Raw genomic sequence first — 17,683 nt, forward strand, 5'->3', positions numbered from 1 at the left:
GCTGAAATCCCAGGAGCCCTGAGGCTCAATCCCAGTGCCCCAGAGCTGAAACCCCAGTGTCCCAGAGGCTCAATCCCAGTGCCCCAGAGCTGAAATCCCAGGAGCCCTGAGGCTCAATCCCACTGCCCCAGAGGCTCAATCCCAGTGCCCCAGAGCTGAAATCCCAGGAGCCCTGAGGCTCAATCCCAGGAGCCCAGAGCTGAATGCCCTGCAGGGACAGGCTCTGAGTGTCAGGCTGCGCTGCCGCTCCCCAGGAATCGCCCCGGGACCAACAGGTTGGGCAGGTTGTGTGACAGGAGCTGCACCCAGCAGTGTCCCCCCGCTGCTGGCAGGGGACACAGGCTCTGGCTCTGCCCCAGTTTTGGGGGTTTTGTAAGGGAATCATGGCCAGACAGCAGCTTGAGTTCACCAGCACTGGGAGTGACTCTGGAGGTCTGATCAGAGAATCACAGAATGATTTTTGGTTGGAAGGGAATTTAAACATAACCCACGGCAGGGACACCTCCCACTGTGCCAGGCTGCTCCAACCCCAGTGTCCAACCAGGCCCTGGGCACTGCCAGGGATCCAGGGGCAGCCCCTGCTCCGTGCCAGCGCCAGATTTGGGTAAAACCCCTCTGGAACATCCTGCAAGTTTCCTGTCACTACAGGACACAAAATAACACGCTGCTCTTGTCAAGGTAAAAAAGGAATTCTTCATTTCTGACTCCAACATTTATAGATTTCCAAAAGTGGCAGTGGATTGGGGGGGGTGACAGTGCCACCTCTCCAATGACACTGGACAAACCAACAGCCCAGCAAATCTCTCCTCCTCCACAAAAGAATGCAAAACAATGAGTTATTTACAGAAAGCGTGTGAGAAAGTTCCTTACAGGAATGTCAACATCAGAAGGCTCAGAAAAACTTCAAAAATCACGGTCACAGCTTCCCACGGAGCTCCAACCCCACTTACCAGCTGAAAGTAGGTTGGGTCACCAGCAAAGAGAGCCAAGGCTGCAACGAGGTCGGACTTGGAGAGAGGATCAGCCATGGCACATCACCCTGAGAGAAACACAGGGTGAGAAACAGCAGAAACACAAACACCGGGAGATGCCAACACTTCCAAGGATCCCACTGCTAAACCTCACTGTGCTGGGTGTGGGAAAACGGAGCAGCACTTAGGCAGAGCTTAATGCTGAGCCACTTAGGCAGAGCCGAATGCTGAGCACAGCCAGCCTAAGCCCAGCTGGAAGCCTGGGACAGAGACTAACTGGGACCTGCACCGGGACAGGGGCCGGGACACGTTATCCCTGCCGGGCCGAGGAGCAGCACCCCGGGAATCATGGCTACATCCCGGCTGAAACCCCGGGAATCGCGGCTGCACCCCGGGAATCACGGCTGAACCCCGGGAATCACGGCTGCACCCCGGGAATAGCGGCTCCATCCCGGCTGCACCCCGGGAATCGCGGCTGAACCCCGGGAATCACGGCTGAACCCCGGGAATCACGGCTGCACCCCGGGAATAGCGGCTCCATCCCGGCTGCACCCCGGGAATCGCGGCTGAACCCCGGGAATCACGGCTGAACCCCGGGAATCACGGCTGCACCCCAAGAACTGCAGCTGCACCCCGGGAATCACAGCGGCGCCCCCGGGAACCACCACGGCTGCACCCCCGTGAATCACGGCTGAACCCCCGTGAATCACGGCTGCACCCCGCGATCACGGCTACACCCCGGCTGAAGCCCCGTGAGTCACGGCTGCACGTCGGGAATCGCGGCTGGACCCCCGGGAATCCCGGCTGCACCCCGCGATCGCGGCTCCATCCCGGGAATTGCGGCTGCACCCCGCGATCGCGGCTCCATCCCGGGAATCGCGGCTGCACCCCGCGATCGCGGCTCCATCCCGGGAATCGCGGCTGCACCCCGCGATCGCGGCTCCATCCCGGGAATCCCGGCTGCACCCCGCGATCGCGGCTCCATCCCGGGAATCGCGGCTGCACCCCGCGATCGCGGCTGCATCCCGGGAATCGCGGCTGCACCCCGCGATCGCGGCTCCATCCCGGGAATCCCGGCTGCACCCCACGATCGCGGCTCTATCCCGGGTCGCCGCACACCCCGCCCCGTCCCGGCAGCTCCCGGGCTCCCCCCCCGCCGCCATCCGATCCCGGAACAACCTGGGCCGGCCGCTCACGTGCCTTGTCCCGCCGGTGCGGACTGCCCGAGCCCGGAGAGGCGCACGGCACCGCGCTCCGCCCCGGGAGCGCCCGTCACGGAGCCGGGCACACACCGGGCAGCGAGCGGCGGCTCCGGGCCGGGCGAGGCGCGGGGGAAGGCGGCCGAGCACCACACTCCCTCCCTCCCTCCCTCCCTCCCTCCATCCCTCCATCCCTGTATCCATCCCCGCATCGCGCACGCACCGCTCCGGCTCCGATCCCGATCCGAATCCCGGCTCCGATCCCGATCCGGTGCTGCCGCCGCGCCGCCGCCGCTCCCGCCGCCCCAGCGCGCCCCGCCCGCCGGACGCGCCGCCCATTGGCCGCCCGCCCTCTGACGTCACGGGCAGCGACCAATCCGCGGGCTGCGCGCCTGCGTGCGTGGCCGGATGCGGGCGGCGCGGAGGCGGGAGCGGGGGAAGGGAGCGCCTCCCTCCCTCCCTCCTCTTCCTCTTCCTCCTCCTCCTGCTCCTGTCCCAGGGAGTGAGGGCGGGGTGCGGCCCCACAGCCGCGGGTCCCCCGAGGAGCTCCCCAGGAAATCCCTGTGTCCATCCTCTTTTCCGTTCTCCGCCCTCCCCGCCAGGTTAACGGGAAGAGCCCGGCATGGTTGAGAACTCTCCGGCCCCGCTGCCGGAAAGGGCGATTTACGGATTTGCGCTTTTTTTGGGCTCGTGGTTCGGCTTCAGTGAGTATCAGACAGCCGGATCCGTCACCCCGCCGTGCTGCTTGGCTGCGCTCACGTTTTATTCCGTTTTTGACCCGAATCACGCTCGTTTTCACATTGGAGGTGGTTGTGGTGTTACTTTGGGATGGTCTGGGCCATGCTTTAGAGAACAGCAAAACTTTATCTGCTTAATTCAAGGGAAATCATGGAATGGTTTGGGTTGGGAGGGACCTTAAAGCTCATCCGTGGCAGGGACACCTCCCACTGTCCCAGGCTGCTCCAATGTCCTCAATGTCCAACCTGGCCTTGGGCACTGCCAGGGATGGAATTCCATCCCAGCCCCGCCCACCCTGCCAGGGAAGGATATTTCTCCCAAAATCCCACCTAAACCTGTAATTTTTCAGTGTGGAGCCATTCCCTGTGTGCTGTCCCTGCATCCCCTGGCCATTGTCTCTCTCCAGCTTTCCTGGGGCTCCTCCAGGCCCTGCAAGGCCGCCCTGAGCTCAGCCCAAAGCTTCTCCTGTGCAGGTGAGCAATGCCAGCTGTGCCAGCCTTTCCTCCCACAATACCCTAAAACTCATCCTGGTGCCACCCCTGCCGTGGCAGGGACACCTCCCACTGTCCCCAGTGTCCAGCCTGGCCTTGGGCACTGCCAGGGATGCAGGGATGGAATTCCATCCCAGCCTGTTGCATTCTTGTTGCAGTCATATTTCTCAGGGGTCCCACACACTGCACCAAGCTGTTCTTCTCTGCTGCACAGTTCTCAGTGTGTCTTCTCAGGAGCTCCTTCTGGGCTCTCGACCCACCCCTATTTATTCCAGTTACCCTCAGGAGCCACAGCTGCTGCCCAACTAAGGACTTTGCAGCTGTAGCTCGTTTGGAGCAACTAGGACCCACAAATAGATCTTACAATACATAGATCTTAACAGGGACTCTCTGCGTAACTATACATATATTCAGGCCCCCACATTTCCCCCCTTTTCTTTTAACAATTACACAATGACAATACACATACAGTCCCAGCTCTCAGGCTGCCACAGCTCTCGGCTGTCTTAGATACATACATAGAATATATACATATCCCTCTACAGTCCCAGCTCTCAGGCTGCCACAGCTCTTGGCTTTTTAGATACATACACAGAATATATACATATCCCTATACAGTCCCAGCTCTCAGGCTGCCACAGCTCTCGGCTGTCTTACATACATACATAGAATATATACATATCCCTATACAGTCCCAGCTCTCAGGCTGCCACAGCTCTCGGCTGTCTTAGATACATACACAGAATATATACATATCCCTCTACAGTCCCAGCTCTCAGGCTGCCACAGCTCTCGGCTGTCTTACATACATACATAGAATATATACATATCCCTATACAGTCCCAGCTCTCAGGCTGCCACAGCTCTTGGCTTTTTAGATACATACATAGAATATATACATATCCCTATACAGTCCCAGCTCTCAGGCTGCCACAGCTCTCGGCTGTCTTTAAACACATACAAGTCCCTAGATGTTCCAAGGCTCTTTTCCTTAAAGGCCATATTCTTGCAGCTTTCTGCTGTTCCAGCTCTTTAACTCAAAGGCCATATGATATTCTAAAGTCCCAGCTCTCTGGCTGCCACAGCTCTCGGCTGTCCTCTTATTCTAACACACACATATATTCAGGCCTCCACATTTCCCCCCTTTTCTTTTAACAATTATGCAATTACAATGCATATGCAGTCCCAGCTCTCAGGCTGATATTCCAAAGTCCCAGCTCTCAGGCTGCCACAGCTCTCAGCTGTCTTTTCTTCTATGATATTGAGGGGTCCCATACACACATAGATCTTAACAGGGACTCTGTGCATAACAATACATCTATTCAGGCCCCCACACCAGCCCTGCCCACCCTGCCAGGGAACAATTCCTCATTGCCAATCTCCCATCAAATCCCACTCTGAGGCCATTTCCTGCCAGCAGAGCTGGTGTTACCTTCCCCACCAAAATACTGAAAAAGAAATATAAAAATTAAGTCAATCTGACCAACAGCAGCGGAAAATACTTTGGGTTCCATCAGCTTTCCTGTGCTGGTGTGATGGGTTCCTCATGTCACTGGGGATCCGAGGTTTGGGAGGGTAGAAAACACTTTTCCAACCGAAAAAAAGGTTACAAATATCCTTCAAGATTACAAATATCCTTCGATATTACAAATATCCTTCAATACAAGACCCTGCTGAGGGGCTTTGGCACCCTCGGGGAGTTGGGCCCAGCTCCTGTCCCAGGAAGAATCAGGAAGGATTTTCAGTCATTTTTCATTACATCTGTAATTCCACCATTAAATGTCCTCTGTGAGTTCATTTTCTGCTTCAATATTATCTCTGTTCAGACTCCTGTGACTCCATTTTATCGAGGTGTTTGGGGGTGGCTTTGTTGGTTTTTCTGCAGTTTAAATTGGAATAAATCCTTGTCTGCCCTCAGAGGAAATCAGAAATTAAATGTTAAATATAAAACTGGTCCCAGGGACTGGGCAGGGTTTGTGTGTGAGAGGCAAATCCTGCAATCTTTTGGGATTTTGGTTTAAGTAAAAGCAAAATTTAGGTACTCTAATCAGTCTTATGGTGACTTTTTAATTGTGTTGTGCAGTTTTGTACCTTATCTGGGCTTACAGTTCTGTTCCCATTAAATGTCCTCTGTGAGATCATTTTCTGCTTCAATATTATCTCCGTTCAGACTCCTGTGACTCCTTTTTATTGAGGTGTTTGGGGGTGGCTTTGTTGGTTTTTCTGCAGTTTAAATTGGAATAAATTTATTCTGATTTATTTATTCTGATAAATTTATTCTGATTTATTTATAAAATTTATTTCTGATTTCCCTCAGAGGAAATCAGAAATTAAATGTTAAATATAAAACTGGTCCCAGGGACTGGGCAGGGTTTGTGTGTGAGAGGCAAATCCTGCAATCTTTTGGGATTTGGGTTTAAATAAAAGCAAAATTTAGGAAATTAAACCACTATCAGCCTTATGGTGACTTTTTAATTGTGTTTTGCAGTTTTGTACCTCATCTGGGCTTACGTTCCTGAGACTTGGCTCTTCTCCCTGGGACTGACATACTGGCCTCAAAAGTAAGTTCAGCCAATTAAACCCCTTCATCTTCATTATTTTCAAATAAAAAAACCTTTTATTATTCAATAATAGCCTGGCATGAAATCCATTGTCCCTCATGATAAAGGGCTGCAATGTTGCTGAGGCTTTTTTTAATGTAACTCTGTGGAAAATGTTTTGTTTTTCCTTGAAATCAATAATTTGGGATTCATTTGACATTTTGCTGGTGGACATACACTAAACTTCAAATTTAGGCCATAATTCCAAAATAAACACCTTTTTAAAAAACCTTTTATTATTCAATAATAGCCTGACATGAAATCCATTTTCCCTCATGATAAAGGGCTGCAATGTTGCTGAGGCTTTTTTTAATGTAACTATGTGGGAAATGTTTTGTTTTTCCATGAAATCAATAATTTGGGGATGTTTTAGGATTCAAATTTTGGGATGTTTTAGGATTCATTTGACATTTTGCTGGTGGAAATACACTAAACTTTAGCCCATAATTAAAAAATTAAAGAGTAAACACCTTTTTAAAGGAATTTATCTGATGGTTTCTCATTGCCCCCAGTGCAGTCAGGATCCATAATCAGAGGTGCTGTTCCTTTTCCTCTTGGACAAATCCATCACAGACAAAAAACCAACATTAAAACTGATTGATTATTAAGATTTGTCAATAAATGTCAAATTTTTAATCCCTTTTCTCAGGTACTGGGCAGTTGCCCTGCCGGTTTATCTGCTGGTGGCCGTGGGGTTTGGGTACATTTTGCTTTTTGCTGAGGCTCTTTTTAATGTAACTATGTGGAAAATGTTTTGTTTTTTCCATGAAATCAATAATTTTGGGATGTTTTAGGATCCATTTGACATTTTGCTGGTGGAAATACACTAAACTTCAAGTTTAGGCCATAATTACAAAATAAACACCTTTTTAAAAAACCTTTTATTATTCAATAATAGCCTGGCATGAAATCCATTTTCCCTCATGATAAAGGGCTGCAATGTTGCTGAGGCTTTTTTTAATGTAACTCTGTGGAAAATGTTTTTTTTTTCCATGAAATCAATAATTTTGGGATGTTTTAGGATCCATTTGACATTTTGCTGGTGGAAATGCACTAAACTTCAAGTTTAGGCCATAATTCCAAAATAAACACCTTTTTAAAGGAATTTATCTGATGGTTTGTCATTGGCTCCAGTTTTGTTTTTCCATGAAATCAATAATTTTGGGATGTTTTAGGATTCAAATTTTGGGATGTTTTAGGATTCATTTGACATTTTGCTGGTGGAAATACACTAAAATTCAGGCCATAATTACAAAATAAACACCTTTTTAAAGGAATTTATCTGATGGTTTCTCATTGCCCCCAGTGCAGTCAGGATCCATAATCAGAGGTGCTGTTCCTTTTCCTCTTGGAGAAATCCTTCACAGACAAAAAACCAACATTAAAACTGATTGATTATTAAGATTTGCCAATAAATGTCAATTTTTTAATCCCTTTTCTCAGGTACTGGGCAGTTGCCCTGCCCGTTTATCTGCTGGTGGCCGTGGGGTTTGGGTACATTTTGCTTTTTGGGATCAACATGATGAGCACGGCTCCACTCAGCTCCACTCACACCATCACAGGTAATTCTGTTGCTTTTTGAAAAGTTTCATTCTTCACTCAGAATTCTGGAAATCTGCAGAGAATAAAATCCAAATTTTAAGTATTTAATTAAAAGCAAAATTTTAAGCGTTTAAATAAAAGCAAAATTTTAAGCCTTTAAATAAAACCCAAATTTTAAGCCTTTAAATAAAGCCCAAATTTTAAACCTTTAAATAAAACCCAAATTTTATTCCCTCAAATAAAACCCAAATATTAAGCATTTAAGTAAAACCCAAATTTTATTCCTTTAAATAAAACCAAAATTTAAGCATTTAAATAAAATCCAAATTTTAAGCCTTTAAGTAAAACCCAAATTTTAAGCCTTTAATTAAAACCAAAATTTTAAGCCTTTAAATAAACCCAACTTTTAATCCTTTAAATAAAACCCAACTTTTAAGCCTTTAAATAAAACCCAAATTTTAAACCTTTAAATAAACCCAAATTTTATTCCTTTAAATAAACCCAAATTTTAATCCTTTAAATAAAACCAAAATTTTAAGCCTTTAAATAAAGCCCAAATTTTAAGCCTCCAAATAAAACCCAACTTTTAAACCTTTAAATAAAGCCCAAACGTTAAGCCTTTGATTAAAAACCAAATTTAAGCCTTTAATTAAAGTTTAAATTTTAAGATTTAAATAAACCCCAAATTTTAATCCTTGAAATAAAACCCAACTTTTAATCCTTTGAATAAACCCAAATTTTAAGCCTTTAAATAAAACCCAGCTTTTAATCCTGTAAATAAAACCCAACTTTTAAACCTTTGAATAAACCCAAATTTTATTCCTTTAAATAAAACCCAGCTTTTAATCCTGTAAATAAAACCCAACTTTTAAACCTTTGAATAAACCCAAATTTTATTCCTTTAAATAAAACCCAAATTTTAACCCTTTAAATAAAACCCAAATTTTAACCCTTTGAATAAAACCCAAATTTTAAACCTTTAAGTAAAACCCAAATTTTAAGCCTTTAAGCCTTTTTTTAACTCAAATATTTGATTTTTTTGCAAGTCCTTGTGGGGTTTTCATCCTTTCAAGCAGCTAAATTTATAGTGTTGCATTATAAAAATGACATCATATTTTGGGCAAAAACCAAAAGTACCTGGAAGCCACGAAATCATGAAATGTTCCCTTATCTCTCCCTTATCTCTCGCAGATCACTTTGCCAGGAAGCAGCAGCAGAAGGAATTCCAGGAGGAGGCGATCCCGGCCCTGGTTCCCTTATCTCTCCCTTATCTCTTGCAGATCACTTTGCCAGGAAGCAGCAGCAGAAGGAATTCCAGGAGGAGGCGATCCCAGCCCTGGTTCCCTTATCTCTCCCTTATCTCTCGCAGATCACTTTGCCAGGAAGCAGCAGCAGAAGGAATTCCAGGAGGAGGCGATCCCAGCCCTGGTTCCCTTATCTCTCCCTTATCTCTCGCAGATCACTTTGCCAGGAAGCAGCAGCAGAAGGAATTCCAGGAGGAGGCGATCCCGGCCCTGGTTCCCTTATCTCTCCCTTATCTCTCGCAGATCACTTTGCAGGAAGCAGCAGCAGAAGGAATTCCAGGAGGAGGCGATCCCGGCCCTGGTTCCCTTATCTCTCCCTTATCTCTCGCAGATCACTTTGCCAGGAAGCAGCAGCAGAAGGAATTCCAGGAGGAGGCGATCCCGGCCCTGAGGGACGTTCCCATCAGCGAGGTCAACAGGATGTTCTTCCTCCCGGAGAGGGGCAGCGGCAGAGTTTCCTTAAATCCTGTTCCCACAAAAGATTCATAAATTTATATTTTATTAATTAAAACCTCTCCAAGGTCAAAAGAAAAATCCCTCCAGCTTTTTTTTGGCCAGAATTCCTAATTAAATTTATTGTTATTGCTATTGTTATTATTGTTAATGTTATTGTTATTGTTATTGTTATTGTTATTAGTTTTTTTAAAATCTATTTCCACAAAAGATTAATAAAATTTATAGTTTTGTTAATTAAAACCTCTCCAAGCTGAAAAGAAAAGAAAAACTCTTTCAGCTTTTTCCCCCTGAATTTCTAATTAAATTATTATTAGTAGTAGTAGTAGTACTATTATTAGTAGTAGTAGTATTAGTATTAATATTAATATTATTATTATCATTATCACTATTACTGTTATCATTATTACTATTATAATTACTATTATTATTACTATTACTATTGCTATTATCATTATTACTATTACAATTATTACTATTATTATTATTATTATCATTAAAATCTATTTCCACAAAAGATTAATAAAATGTATAGTTTTATTAATTAAAACCTCTCCAAGCTAAAAAGAAAAACTCTTTCAGCTTTTTCCCCCTGAATTTCTAATTAAATTATTATTATTATTACTATTATTATTGTTCTTGTTATTGTTATTAAAATCTATTTCCACAAAAGATTAATAAAAATTTATAGTTTTATTAATGAAAACCTCTCCGAGCTGAAAAGAAAAACTCTTTCAGCTTTTTCCCCCTGAATTTCTGTTATTATTATTATTGTTATTATTATTATTGTTATTGTTATTATGGTTTATGGTTTATTAAAATCTATTTCCACAAAAGATTAATCAAATTTATAGTTATATTAATGAAAATCTCTCCGAGCTAAAAAGAAAAACTCGTTCAGCTTTTTCCCCCTGAATTTCTAATTTATTATTAATATTAATATTAATATTAATATTATTATTGTCACTATTACTGTTATCCTTATTCCTATTATTATTGCTATTATCATTATTACTATTACTATTATCAATATTACTATTATCATTATTCCTATTATTATTACTGTTATCATTATTACTATCACTATTGTTACTATTATCATTATTACTATTACTATTATTACTATTTTGCACCTCAGTAACCTGCGTTGCTCTGAAAATCCTGCCCCAATAATTTATCTGTTTATTTATTTTTTAAAAATTCCAAAAGTGGCTTGAAAAGCGTTCTGTCACTCGCAGCTTTCTGCTTAAATTCCCCTCTGAAAGAGGAAAAAAATCAATTTTTAGGCAGAGTTTAATTTTGTTTCTCTTTTTATTCAGGGTGATAAAATGTGTTGTGCCAGTCAAACACCTGAGGATCTTTTTTTTAATTATTAACTGGAATTATTTCATTATTATCTTTTTTAATTACTAACTGGAATTATTTAATTATTATCTTTTTTAATTATTAACTGGAAGTGTTTGCATTGTAAATATTTGTCAAATATTTGCATTTGTAAATTGCATTCTAAATATTTCATTTGCCTGTGTAAATGTGAATAAAGTGTGGCTGCTTTTTCCAATTTCACCATTTTCCTGTGCTTCTGGGAGGTTTCCCCGGGGCTGAGGTGATAAAAGCTCAATTTCCCTTCACACAATTCTTTATTCGGCCAAACCTGTTGGTTCTCCACCCCCCAAATATCAGATTTATTGAGTTACCAAAAATATAATATAATATAATATAATATAATATAATATAATATAATATAATACAATATAATATAATATAATACAATACAATACAATATAATGTAATATGATATAATATAATATAATATAATATAATATAATATAATATAATATAATACAATACAATATAATGTAATATAATGTAATATAATATAATATAATATAATATAATATAATATAATATAAAATATATAATATAATATATAATATGATATAATATGATATAATATAATATATAATATGATATATAATATAGAGTAATAATATTATATATTAATATATTTTAATGTAATATACTGTAATATACTGTAATATAATATGATATGATGTGATATGATATAATATAATATAATATAATATAATATAATATAATATAATATAATAATCCTATATATATTTGATAATATTGCCTGTGTAAATGTGAATAAAGTGTGGCTGCTTTTTCCAATTTCACCATTTTCCTGTGCTTCTGGGAGGTTTCCCCGGGGCTGAGGTGATAAAAGCTCAATTTCCCTTCACACAATTCTTTATTCGGCCAAACCTGTTGGTTCTCCACCCCCAAAATATCAGATTTACTGAGTTACCAAAAATATAATATAATATAATATAATATAATATAATATAATATAATATAATGTAATACAATACAATATAATGTAATATGATATAATATAATATAATATAATATAATATAAAATATATAATATAATATATAATATGATATAATATGATATAATATAATATATAATATTATATATAATATAGAGTAATAATATTATATATTAATATATTTTAATGTAATATACTGTAATATACTGTAATATAATATGATATGATGTGATATGATATAATATAATATAATATAATATAATATAATAATCCTATATATATTTGATAATATTGCCTGTGTAAATGTGAATAAAGTGTGGCTGCTTTTTCCAATTTCACCATTTTCCTGTGCTTCTGGGAGGTTTCCCCGGGGCTGAGGTGATAAAAGCTCAATTTCCCTTCACACAATTCTTTATTCGGCCAAACCTGTTGGTTCTCCACCCCCAAAATATCCGATTTACTGAGTTACCAAAAATATAATATTGTCGCGGTTTGACCGGAAATGGGCCGTCTGGGATCTGTTGTTTTGCTGTGGTCACCAATGGGTGGTCGGATTTTAAGATGAGCGCCCGGTTTGACCGGCGGGGTGTTGGATCCGCCTCTGAGCCCACAAAGCCAAGGGGTTCAAGCAGGGCTCTTGTCCTTCAGAGCCCCTTGGGATTTCCGGCGGGAAGGATGTAAGCTGGGGACGGTGTGGCTGGACAGTGCTCAGGTGGGAAGGGACCTGGGGGTGCTGGTGACAGTCGGCTGAACATGAGCCAGCAGAGTGCCGTGGTGGCCAAGAGGGCCAATGGCTCCTGGCCAGCATCAGGAACGGTGTGGCCAGCAGGAGCAGGGAGGTCATTCTTCCCCTGCACTCGGCACCGGTGAGGCCTCACCTGCAGTATTGCGTCCAGTTCTGGCCCCTCACTTTAGGAGGGACGTTGAGAGGCTTGAGCGTGTCCAGAGGAGAGCAACGAGGCTGGTGAGGGGCTTGGAGCACAAGCCGTATGAGGAACGACTGAGGGAGCTGGGGTTGTTCAGCCTGGAGAAAAGGAGACTCAGGGGCGACCTCATCACTCTCTACAACTTCCTGAAGGGCGGCTGTGGTGAGCTGGGGGTTGGTCTCTTTCTCCGGGCAACAACAGACGGAACACGAGGACATGGTCTCAAGCTGCGTCAAGGGAGATGCAAGTTAGAATTAAGAAGGAAGTATTTTACAGAAAGAGTGGTCAGATACTGGAATCATCTACCCAGTGAGGTGGTGGAGTCACCATCCCTCGAGGAGTTCAAAAAAAGACTGCATGTGGCACTTGCTGCCATGATCTAGTTGAATAGTTAGAACATGGGTTGGACTTGATGACCTTATAGGGTCTCTTCCAGCCTTGAATTTCTGTGATTCTGTGATTCTGTGAGTGTGGCCTCTCCCCCGGCCCAGTTGCTGGCTGGGCTGGGGGAGGGGAAGCCACGTGGCCCATCCACGGTAGGCCCGGCTTCGGTGGAAGGGTGGGGGAGCATCGAGCGACCTGTTTATTACCCCCCCCCCTTTTGGAGACGGAGAGAATGCAGCCCGTGCTAGAACTGTTACCTTGAAACTTGACGTCATGGAAGAGGGGCCTGCACTGTACGTGCCCTGTAGGGTATGTGTATGGTGCCATCTTTGGGAATGAGGATTTGGTAGTGCCATTCTTCACACAGCTTTTCTACTCTTAACTCCTCAAATAGGAAGCGGTAACAGATGTTAATTGTCGTGCCTGGTTCCTGTGTGGTGTAAACTGACATCTACTCCTTTGATTTTTAGCAGTATCACTAAATTGTCTATTGCTTTAGTAGGGGTCATGCAGGAGCAGCAGAAAGTCTGTAAATGTTTGTCAAACTGAAGTAAACAAGGTACTTCTGACTTGTTGGGCAGAGTATTTTATTGCACCTTTTTTTGCAACACCCCTGTTCTTCAGTCTGCCTTTTGGCTGGAGGACAAGGGGGGGGCAGCGAGCAGCCCGGGCGCCTGGGAGAGCTTTTAACCCTTGTGGAGAGTGAGAGCTTCACAGAACATTGCCTTTCCTGGGAAGGGGTAGGAGTGGAAGATGAAGGAAGAAACAGGCCAGTAAGGGGGGTCTGGTGTCGCAGACATTTTTCCACAGAAATCCTTTCTTTCAGATTTCTGCATTTTCTGGGAAGCTGAGGGCCACAAAAAGAGAACGTAAACAATTGTTATCAGCTGCTGTGGAATGTAATAGGGTTCACCTTGATTGGCTCATTTTCTATGTTTATAATTAAGGGCCAATCACCAGTGCAAGCTAGGGGACAGAGTCCCTGGACACAACTTTGTTTTAGATTCTTTCTTTTCTATTCTTAGCCTAGCTAGCATCTGCAACCTCTCTCTTTATTCTATTTAGTGTAGTTATAATGTATTATATATCATATATCAATAAATCCAGCCTTCTGATCAAGAAACAAGATTCCCGTCTCTCTCCCACCAGCAGCGACCCCACACAGGGTGCTGTAACAGTCTGGCAAAGGGAAAGAGAGACGTTGGAGGAATGGAGGAAGATGGAGTGGCAGTCTTGCTGGACTCTTTTGTTGTGTATCCACGGGCTGTTTCCTGGTGATGCAGAGGCTGCAGTGCAGGGGGAAGCGGAGGCTCGGAGCCAGGAGAGTTTGGTGTCGAGACCCCTCGGCCCCAGGGGGTGTAGAAGAGATGGGGGGGACAAAGGTCCCAGGGATGAGACTGTGCTCTGCTTGGAACGAGACGAGGCATCCTTAAAAGGGTCCACCCTGAAAGCAGGCCCCGGCCCCATCCCATGCCTGGTGGTGAGAGCACCTTGGCATGGAGAGGAGATGTCACGAGATCGCAGGACTCCGGGCGGTGCTGATTGTGACAAGAAGTCCGTGGCACAAGGAAGGACTCCGTCTATCCCTCATGAGCTGAAGATTTGATTTTTCCTAAAGGGTGGTGTCGGAGAATGACTTAAAGAAAAGGCCATGAGACATACAATTGAGAGAAAAGTATAAGGGAAAAGTAAAGCAGTTTCTAACAGTTCTCAGCCTTCTGACTTGTATAAACAATTAGACTCTCTCAGGCATCATTCTATAAACAATGGAGTTCTCAGATTGTCTTCCCATAACAAGTAGAACACCGTCTCTGGGAAGGCCTGCCATCCTGAGAACAGATGTAGAAGTTTTGGGAACACTGGTTTCTGTTTTAGTTTCTGGTTTCTGTTTTGGTTTCTGTTTTTAATAAACAATTGTAGGTATTCTAAAACAAAGGGAGTGGTTAGAAGTTTCTCTGTTAGCCTATCATGACATTGGATTACAGAATATTCATGGTGTTCGTTAGCACTGTTATTTAAGGTGATTGATTGATCAATAAAGTTGGAGTTCGATGCATTACCAGGATGGTCGTTCTCCCCTTCACTTCAATAGGGTGGTGCCAGAGCGAGTGTGGATAATTCTGGGAAATGTAAATGTATTGGGGGTCTGGTAGGAGGAGGAGGATAAGGAAGTGTTTCTGTGTAGTTTTCATTTTCCTTGTGTTTTTTTTTTCCTTTTTCTTTTGTAGTTTAGTTTTTGTAGTTTAGTTAATAAAGTTTTTTCCCTTTCTCCTTAAGCAGGAGCCTGCTTTGCTTATTCCCGGGTATCACCTCACAGCAGATGCCAGGGAGGGGGGAATTTTCATGGGGGCACTGGCATTGTGCCAGTGTCAAACCATTACAAAGAGGAATCTGAAATTGCAGAGGTTTTCTGGAGGCACCCCTGTACCAGGGACCAGCAACAAAAAGTTGCTTTTTGCTGCCATCAATATTAGGATTTTTCATAAAAGAGGAATCTGAAATTGCAAAGGGTTTGTGGAGGTATCTCTTACCAATGAATAAAAAGTTTTTTTTTGCTACCAATTATTTTTAGGATTTTTCATCTTAGGGGAATCTGAAATTGTAGAGGTTTTCTGGAGGCATCTCTGTACCAGGAATTAAAACCTGCTTTTTGTTGCCAATTATTTTTAGGATTTTTCCTACAAGAGGAATCTGAAATTGCAGAGGTTTTCTGGAGGCACCCCTGTACCAGGACCAGCAACAAAAAGTTGCTTTTTGCTGCCATCATTTCTAGGATTTTTCATACAAGAAGAATCTGAATTTGCAGACGTTTTGTGGAGCCATCCCTGTACCAGGAATCAAAAACTGCTTTTTGTTGCCAATTATTTTTAGGATTTTTCCTACAAGAGGAACCTGAAATTGTAGAAGTTTTGTGGACCATCCCTGTAGCAGGGAATTAAAACTGCTTTTGCTGCCATCATTTTTAGGATTTTTCATCTAAGAGGAATCTGAAATTGTAGAGGTTTTTGTGGAGGTATGTCTATACCAGGACCAGCAACAAAAAGTTTGTTTTGCTGCCATCATTTTAGGATTTTTCATCTAAGAGGAATACAAAATTGCAGAGGTTTTCTGGAGGCATCTCTGTACCAGGGAATAAAAAGTTGCTTTTGCTGCTACCATTTTTAGGATTTTTCATCTTAGGGGAATCTGAAATTGCAGAGGTTTTCTGGAGGCACCCCTGTACCAGGGACCAGCAACAAAAAGTTGCTTTTTGCTGCCATCAATATTAGGATTTTTCATAAAAGAGGAATCTGAAATTGCAAAGGTTTTGTGGAGGTATCTCTTACCAGTGAATAAAAAGGTTTTTTTTGCTACCAATTATTTTTAGGATTTTTCATCTTAGGGGAATCTGAAATTGTAGAAGTTTTGTTGAGGCATCCCTGTGGCAGGGAATAAAAAGTTGCTTTTTGCTGCCAATTATTTTTAGGATTTTTTCATAAAAGAGGCATCTGAAATTGTAGAGGTTTTGTGTAGGCATCCTTGTAGCAGGATAAAAAGTTGCTTTTTGTTGCCATCATTTTTGGGATTTTTCATCTAAGAGGAATCTGAAATTTGTAGATGTTTTGTGGAGCCATCCCTGTACCAGGAATCAAAAACTGCTTTTTGTTGCCAATTATTTTTAGGATTTTTCCTACAAGAGGAACCTGAAATTGTAGAAGTTTTGTGGAGGCATCCCTGTACCAGGGAATAAAAAGTTATTTTTTGCTACCAATTCTTTTTAGGATTTTTCATCTAAGAGGAATCTGAAATTGCAGAGGTTTTCTGGAGGCACCCCTGTACCAGGGACCAGAAACAAAAAGTTGCTTTTTGCTGCCATCATTTTTGGGATTTTTCATCTAAGAGGAATCCAAAATTGTAGAGGTTTTGTGGACCATCCCTGTAGCAGGGAATTAAAAACTGCTTTTGCTGCCATCATTTTTAGGATTTTTCATCTAAGAGGAATTTGAAATTGTGGGGGTTTTGTGGAGTCATCTCTGTAGCAGGGAATTAAAAAGTTGCTTTTTGCTACTAAATATTTTTAGGATTTTTCATAACAGAGGAATCTCAAATTGCAGAGGTTTTGTGGAGGTATCTCTTACCAGTGAATAAAAAAAGTTAGTTTTTGCTACCAATTATTTTTAGGATTTTTCGTCTACGAGAAATTTGAAATTGTGGGGATTTTGTGGAGGCATCTCCGTACCAGGTTCTGTGGAGTCATCTCTGTAGCAGGGAATAAAAAGTTGCTTTTTGTTGCCAATTATTTTTAGGATTCTTCATCTAAGAGGAATCAAAAATTGTAGAGGTTTTGTGGAGCCATCTCTGTACCAGGGAATAAAAAGTTGCTTTTTCTGCCAATTATTTTTAGGATTTTTCATCTAAGAGGAATCTGAAATTGTGGGGATTTTGTGGAGCCATCCCTGTACCAGGAATTAAAAACTGCTTTTTGTTGCCAATTATTTTTAGGATTTTTCCTACAAGAGGAACCTGAAATTGTAGAAGTTTTGTGGAGGCATCCCTGTACCAGGGAATAAAAAGTTATTTTTTGCTACCAATTATTTTGAGGATTTTTTTATCTTAGGGGAATCTGAAATTGCAGAGGTTTTCTGGAGGCATCTCTGTACCAGGACTAGCAACAAAAAGTTGCTTTTGCTGCTACCATTTTTAGGATTTTTCCTACAAGAGGAATCTGAAATTGCAGAGGTTTTCTGGAGGCACCCCTC

The 17,683-nt window shown here is 42.6% G+C and overlaps 2 protein-coding genes across 2 annotated transcripts in view; one reads left to right on the top strand and one right to left on the bottom strand.

Moving 5' to 3' along the window:
- Positions 1 to 2,451, bottom strand: part of TTC3 (tetratricopeptide repeat domain 3) — a 126,734-nt gene extending 124,283 nt beyond the window's left edge. The window contains 2 exon segments of the mRNA XM_054290020.1: positions 951 to 1,039; positions 2,394 to 2,451. Of these exon segments, the coding sequence (XP_054145995.1) occupies positions 951 to 1,028 (78 nt within the window). The 5' untranslated portion in view covers positions 1,029 to 1,039; positions 2,394 to 2,451.
- Positions 2,452 to 2,696: 245 nt separating this feature from the next.
- The window catches only part of PIGP (phosphatidylinositol glycan anchor biosynthesis class P), a 36,501-nt gene continuing 21,514 nt past the window's right edge, over positions 2,697 to 17,683 (top strand). Inside the window, exons 1-4 of the mRNA XM_054290052.1 lie at positions 2,697 to 2,874; positions 5,888 to 5,960; positions 7,443 to 7,561; positions 9,177 to 9,298. Coding sequence (XP_054146027.1) covers positions 2,793 to 2,874; positions 5,888 to 5,960; positions 7,443 to 7,561; positions 9,177 to 9,298 — 396 coding nt within the window. The 5' untranslated portion in view covers positions 2,697 to 2,792. The remainder of the gene's footprint in view (positions 2,875 to 5,887; positions 5,961 to 7,442; positions 7,562 to 9,176; positions 9,299 to 17,683) is intronic.

Source organism: Melozone crissalis, unplaced genomic scaffold (genome assembly GCF_028551555.1).
Source record: "Melozone crissalis strain CALT ecotype California unplaced genomic scaffold, PUWL_Pcris_2 ptg000075l_1, whole genome shotgun sequence".
In the NCBI taxonomy this organism is placed as follows: Eukaryota; Metazoa; Chordata; class Aves; order Passeriformes; family Passerellidae; genus Melozone; species Melozone crissalis.